Source organism: Stylophora pistillata, chromosome 10 (assembly GCF_964205215.1).
Source record: "Stylophora pistillata chromosome 10, jaStyPist1.2, whole genome shotgun sequence".
Taxonomy (NCBI): domain Eukaryota; kingdom Metazoa; phylum Cnidaria; class Anthozoa; order Scleractinia; family Pocilloporidae; genus Stylophora; species Stylophora pistillata.
This window is the reverse complement of record NC_142528.1, coordinates 8,957,048-8,962,308: the sequence shown is the minus strand read 5'-3', so window position 1 is coordinate 8,962,308 and position 5,261 is coordinate 8,957,048. Positions and strand designations below refer to the sequence as shown.

The following is a 5,261-nucleotide window of genomic DNA, read 5'->3' as shown; positions in this document are numbered from 1 at the left end:
TGCACGATCCTCGCAGTAGATAGCGCTATTTAAGCAATAGCGAAAATCAGACCTGAAAAAAATCAGGCCTGTACGGGATTCGAACCACTGACCTCTGCGATACTAGTTGAATCAACTTAACGGCCTACTCCCAGTTGGCTTGTTAGTTCAATTGGTAGAGCGCTGCACTAGTATCGCAGAGGTCAGTGGTTCGAATCCCGTACAGGCCTGATTTTTTTCAGGTCTGATTTTCGCTATTGCTTAAATAGCGCTATCTACTGCGAGGATCGTGCATCATATGTATCTAACACCGCAGTTCAAAATATATGAACTTCATATATTTCATTGTATCTCATCTCTACATTGGTACCACTTATGATGACGTTAAAGTTTGCGACGGTTTCCAGCCTTTGTCTCGTCCCGAAAAGCATTCCCTTTGTTTTGTCTTTGTTCAGAACCAGTCGATTTATTTCCATTCAAGTTACAACCCGTTCTAGGTCTTCTTGTAGGGCCTTCTTTATCTCCTTTGGGTTTGCACCTGAGCAATAGATGACTGTATCATCAGCATACATACTGATGTGCGTGTTTTTGAGACAGCTTGGCAGGTCATTGATGTGTATGACGAAAAGTAGTGGTCCCAGCAGGGATCCCTGTGAGACACCATACTTAATGGGGAGGCTTGATGACAAGTCCCGTCCAAATCGTACTCGTTGTGTACGAGATCCTAGGTAGTTCTGGAACCATGTGACAAGACCATAGGAGTATTTGATCCTGTGTAGAAGTAGAGATAATTCAACACCACACATACGAAGTGAGAATCTTGGATCCCTTCGATCAGCTTCAGCGATCGTCTCCATCTCTTTTTAAAAGAGATGGGGACGATCGTTGGAGTTGCTTGGGTCTTCAAAGCGTGACCTTGCGTGACATCCTGAGGAATGGTTGTCTGGGAGACTGCTGTCGTCACTTCGATGCTAGTCTCTTGCACAGTTTTTAGCTGTCACGCAAATGTCCCTAACAAGTCTCGAGGAAAGGCTGGGGTGGGACAGACAATAACTCTCCACTTGCCTCGCAGATTAGCATATTGTTGCTTTCGCTGTGTCTCTTATGATTCCCTCTTTTGAAGCACATGTATCAAACTAACTACAGAGCAAATTTTCATTGTTAAACGAAACGTATATTTTTTCTAAGGTAACGCCTCTTTTTTTTTTTCGGGTCATCAGCCTCTCTCATTCGCCGCTTTTGGAGATTGAGCAACCTGACTTCACGAATCTGAAGTGTGTTAAGTATCCGTAACACCACACCTCGACTGAGTTCGATGACCGAGGCTGTGGATATCAAGCCTCTAGACGGATCATAAGCTTTTCGTAGCGAAAATAAAAGAGACTCAGGGCTCTTGAAAAGCCCTAACAGAGGCAATTCAAGTTAATTCTTTAATGGATCTAAGTACTTATATGTCTGTATTTGGTAGCGTTCATTCCTTGTGAGCTAAATTGTGGGAAAGATTTAGGAAGAATGACTAACAATTGCGTGACAATTAGTTGATGTTGCAAAATTTGATAATCACTGACCACAAGGTTTTTGGTCGCAAAGGCAAAATTTCCAGGGCCTCTCTGAAGTCATGTGTAAAATATATATTTTTTATCGTTTTAATTGCCAATTATTCCACCTTCTACGATTAAATTTCGTCACAATATGCTTGTGTTTTTCTTTTCCATCTCTATGAAGAGGCATTTTCAGAGTAGCGTGACATACTCAGAGAGTCTGGGCTCGAAAGATGTTCACGTGAAACCCACATGGAATTTCCCAAGTAAATTTTTGGCGCGTTCGCCCGATCGTCACACATTTGAGATCGCCATAAAACTATTACATTTCACGGAATATTCCAATCTAGTTACCTACGGTGAAACTCCTTGCATAAGGTAAGGTTCTAATTCATTAATTTAAGAAGTATTAGTTCTCAATTCTTCCTTGAAATCGCGGCACACTCTGTCCAATTGAAGTGTTCCCGAGTGGAAAAAATCTTTTTGTTATTTGTCCACAATTTTCACGAAAGGAACTCTTGTTCTAATTTTGAACGCTTTAACTCTACCACAGATCGAATATTTTTATATCATGGCAGTAAACGGTGTCAGTGGACACGGATTCCACTTCCTTCGTGAATCCCTCGAAGAGAACGACCCTGACATTTACCAAATTTTGAAAAAAGAGAAACAACGACAAGTTCGCGGTCTCGAGCTCATTGCTTCGGAAAATTTCACCAGCACGGCTGTTATGGAAGCTCTCGGTTCGTGTATGACCAACAAGTATTCTGAGGGACAAGTTGGACAGAGATATTACGGAGGAAATCAGTTTGTGGATGAAATGGAAGCATTGTGCAAGAAGAGAGCTCTCGAAGCCTTCCGGTGAGTTGATTGTTAAACGTGTGATCTTTATCATGTGTTCTATGATTATTTAGTTTCACCTAAACTAGTCGTATTATATTTTGAAAATGAATTAGTGAAGGGAAAAGCTGTGCAAATGTTTTCTTGATCTGAAAAGGTTCGGTAAGTTTGCATGATCACACTCGGAAGATCCCGTATTAGTAGAATTATGCAATCCTTCTGCTGGTCTCAACAATGGTGGTGGCTGTGTGTAGCGAAAGGGGTCCCACAATTTGTTCAAATGGTACTGTAGTTATTCGAAAGGCATTAAAAAGTCGGAACGGATTGGAGGATTTTTGATTACGAAAATTTAAACATAACTGGAGGAGGTTAAAGTACGTAGGGTACATTTGTACACCAATTCACTTAGTGCCCAATAGGTTTTGTGTCCTCAAATTCGTTTATTCATTGAATTCACCAAATTCCAACTTTTTAATTAGTTTGTTCTGAAAAATCAGCCAGAGTAATCAGCCTAAAAACAAGTTTTCAAAAGTTTGAGAATTTAAATTATCCCTTTAAAATTTATTATCCAATTGATAAAATATTACTTCTAATTTTTCAATTATTTCATTAACAAGATATACAATGGATATAGATAATATTTGGTGATTGATTTTGTTAACCTTGGCATGAAAAGTCTAACAAAATACTTAAGTTCCTTTCTCATTTACTTAACCCTTTAACTCTCAAGATGTTTGTTAATTCTCTTTTCAAGCTGCTATACATTTCCTTGTAAATTAGTTGCAAGAATTTGGTGTTAGATCAAGATTACAAATTCTACGCGATTAGTATGAGCATTCTCATTACCAGTTTGCTGGATAATACACGGATATTGTGGGGAGAAGTTACATTTTAAACACTCGGGAATTAAAGGGTAAAAAGTTAGCGTCCGTAAGGCGAAGATTGTAGTGGTTGTACCCTCCCTGAGCAGTGCAATCTGCATTTTTTGTTGCATTCTATTAAATCCCCTTATGAAGATGTAAGTTTATGCTTTAGGCACCTTCATGTAATAAGCTTAATTGTGAACGTATTTTGCTCGTTCTCACCTATGATCTTTTGGAGGACAGATGCATAGCCACCATCTAGCTCCTTTATTGAATAAAGCAAGTAGATCACAGAAGGCATTAAAATGTGGTGAGAGCATGCATGACCTACTTGGCTGTGCACAATCTATTCTGTGTTTGGTTTTATCACCTTTGATGTTATCTGTTATCATTACTGAATAGTTGCACATCAATGTGAAATCAATTTTGTTGTATGTGATACAGGTGCAAAATGCATACTATGTATCTATAAATATTGTCTCTGGCAGAGAGACAAATTGCTTCATGCTTTATACATTGTTTTATTTCAGGCTTGACCCAGAGAAGTGGGGTGTGAATGTGCAGGCGTATTCTGGCTCCCCAGCAAACTTTGCAGTCTATACTGGGCTTCTTAACCCTCATGACCGTATCATGGGTCTTGATCTGCCTGATGGAGGGCATTTGACACATGGCTTCATGACGGAGAAGAAGAGGATATCTGCAACTTCCATCTACTTCGAGTCAATGCCTTACAAGACCGACCCAGCAACTGGCTTGATAGATTATGAAATGCTTGCTCAAACAGCCAGACTGTTCCGTCCCAAGCTGATCGTTGCTGGAATTAGTGCATATCCGCGCCATCTGGACTATGCTAAATTCAGGCAGGTCTGTGATGAGGTTGGTGCTTACCTCATGGCTGACATGGCACACATCAGTGGTCTTGTTGCTGGTGATGTAGTCCCAGGTCCATTTGAGCATGCAGATATTGTCACAACAACAACTCACAAGTCACTCCGAGGACCACGCTCTGGAGTTATATTCTATCGCAAGGGAATTAAAGGGTACAAGAAAAATGGAGACCCTATCAAATATGACTATGGACCCAAAATTGACTTTGCCTTGTTCCCTGGACTTCAGGGTGGTCCACACAACAATCAAATTGCCGCACTTTGCACAGCATTCAAGCAGGCCAACACACCAGAGTTTAAGGAATACGCCCAACAGATTTTGGACAACTGCCAAGCACTGGCCAAGGTCTTGTTGAACCGAGGTTACACACTTGTGTCAGGCGGATCTGATAACCATCTGGTTTTACTTGATCTACGTCCACTGGCAATTGGTGGTGCCTTGGCTGAGAAGGTTCTTGAAGAAGTTGCAATAACAGGTAGGTGTAAATTTATTGCTGTTGCTATGACAGCATTTATATCTTTATGTATGACAGATGAAAATAGTATGCTCACTCTGTAAAGTGAAGATATTGTGTTTTAGCACTTTACACCATAAAGTCAGTATGCATCTTCATACAGGTCTCAGTGCATTTCTTAAGCTGGAAGAGAGAATTTGTTTAACAATCAGGAGCTTCTTTATTTGATGATAGCCTTTATTCTCATGACCACGATGTGGGATTCTAGGGTGATATTGTAAGGAGAAATAAGATGCTGATCATTTTCAGGGGAGAGTAAAAATTATTTTGCTATTAATATCCATGCACTGTGTGTTGCTTCTCACAGTAAACAAAAACACCTGCCCTGGTGACAAAAGTGCTCTCCGTCCAGGTGGATTGCGCATTGGAGCTCCTGCTCTTACAACACGCACCATGAAGGAAAAGGATTTTGAACAAGTTGCAGACTTCATCGACCGTGGAATCAAACTGGGATTGGAAGTGCAGAAGATCAGTGGGCCAGAACAGAAGAAATTTGAAGAGGTTTTATTAGGAGACCAGTTCAAGGGCAAAGTTGAAGCATTGAAAAAGGAAGTTGAAGAGTTTGCAGTCCAATTTCCCATGCCAGGACATGATCTTATTTAAGATAATACTGCTTTGTGTAATCAGACTTTAGGT

At 40.4% G+C, this 5,261-nt stretch overlaps 1 protein-coding gene across 1 annotated transcript in view; it reads left to right on the top strand.

Moving 5' to 3' along the window:
• The first annotated feature begins 1,752 nt into the window (after positions 1-1,752).
• LOC111340152 (serine hydroxymethyltransferase, mitochondrial) overlaps positions 1,753-5,261 on the top strand; it is a 4,330-nt gene continuing 821 nt past the window's right edge. Inside the window, exons 1-4 of the mRNA XM_022946940.2 lie at positions 1,753-1,898; positions 2,074-2,381; positions 3,754-4,586; positions 4,933-5,261. The exon at positions 4,933-5,261 is cut by the window's right edge and continues 821 nt beyond it. Coding sequence (XP_022802675.1) covers positions 2,092-2,381; positions 3,754-4,586; positions 4,933-5,228 — 1,419 coding nt within the window. The 5' untranslated portion in view covers positions 1,753-1,898; positions 2,074-2,091 and the 3' untranslated portion in view covers positions 5,229-5,261. The remainder of the gene's footprint in view (positions 1,899-2,073; positions 2,382-3,753; positions 4,587-4,932) is intronic.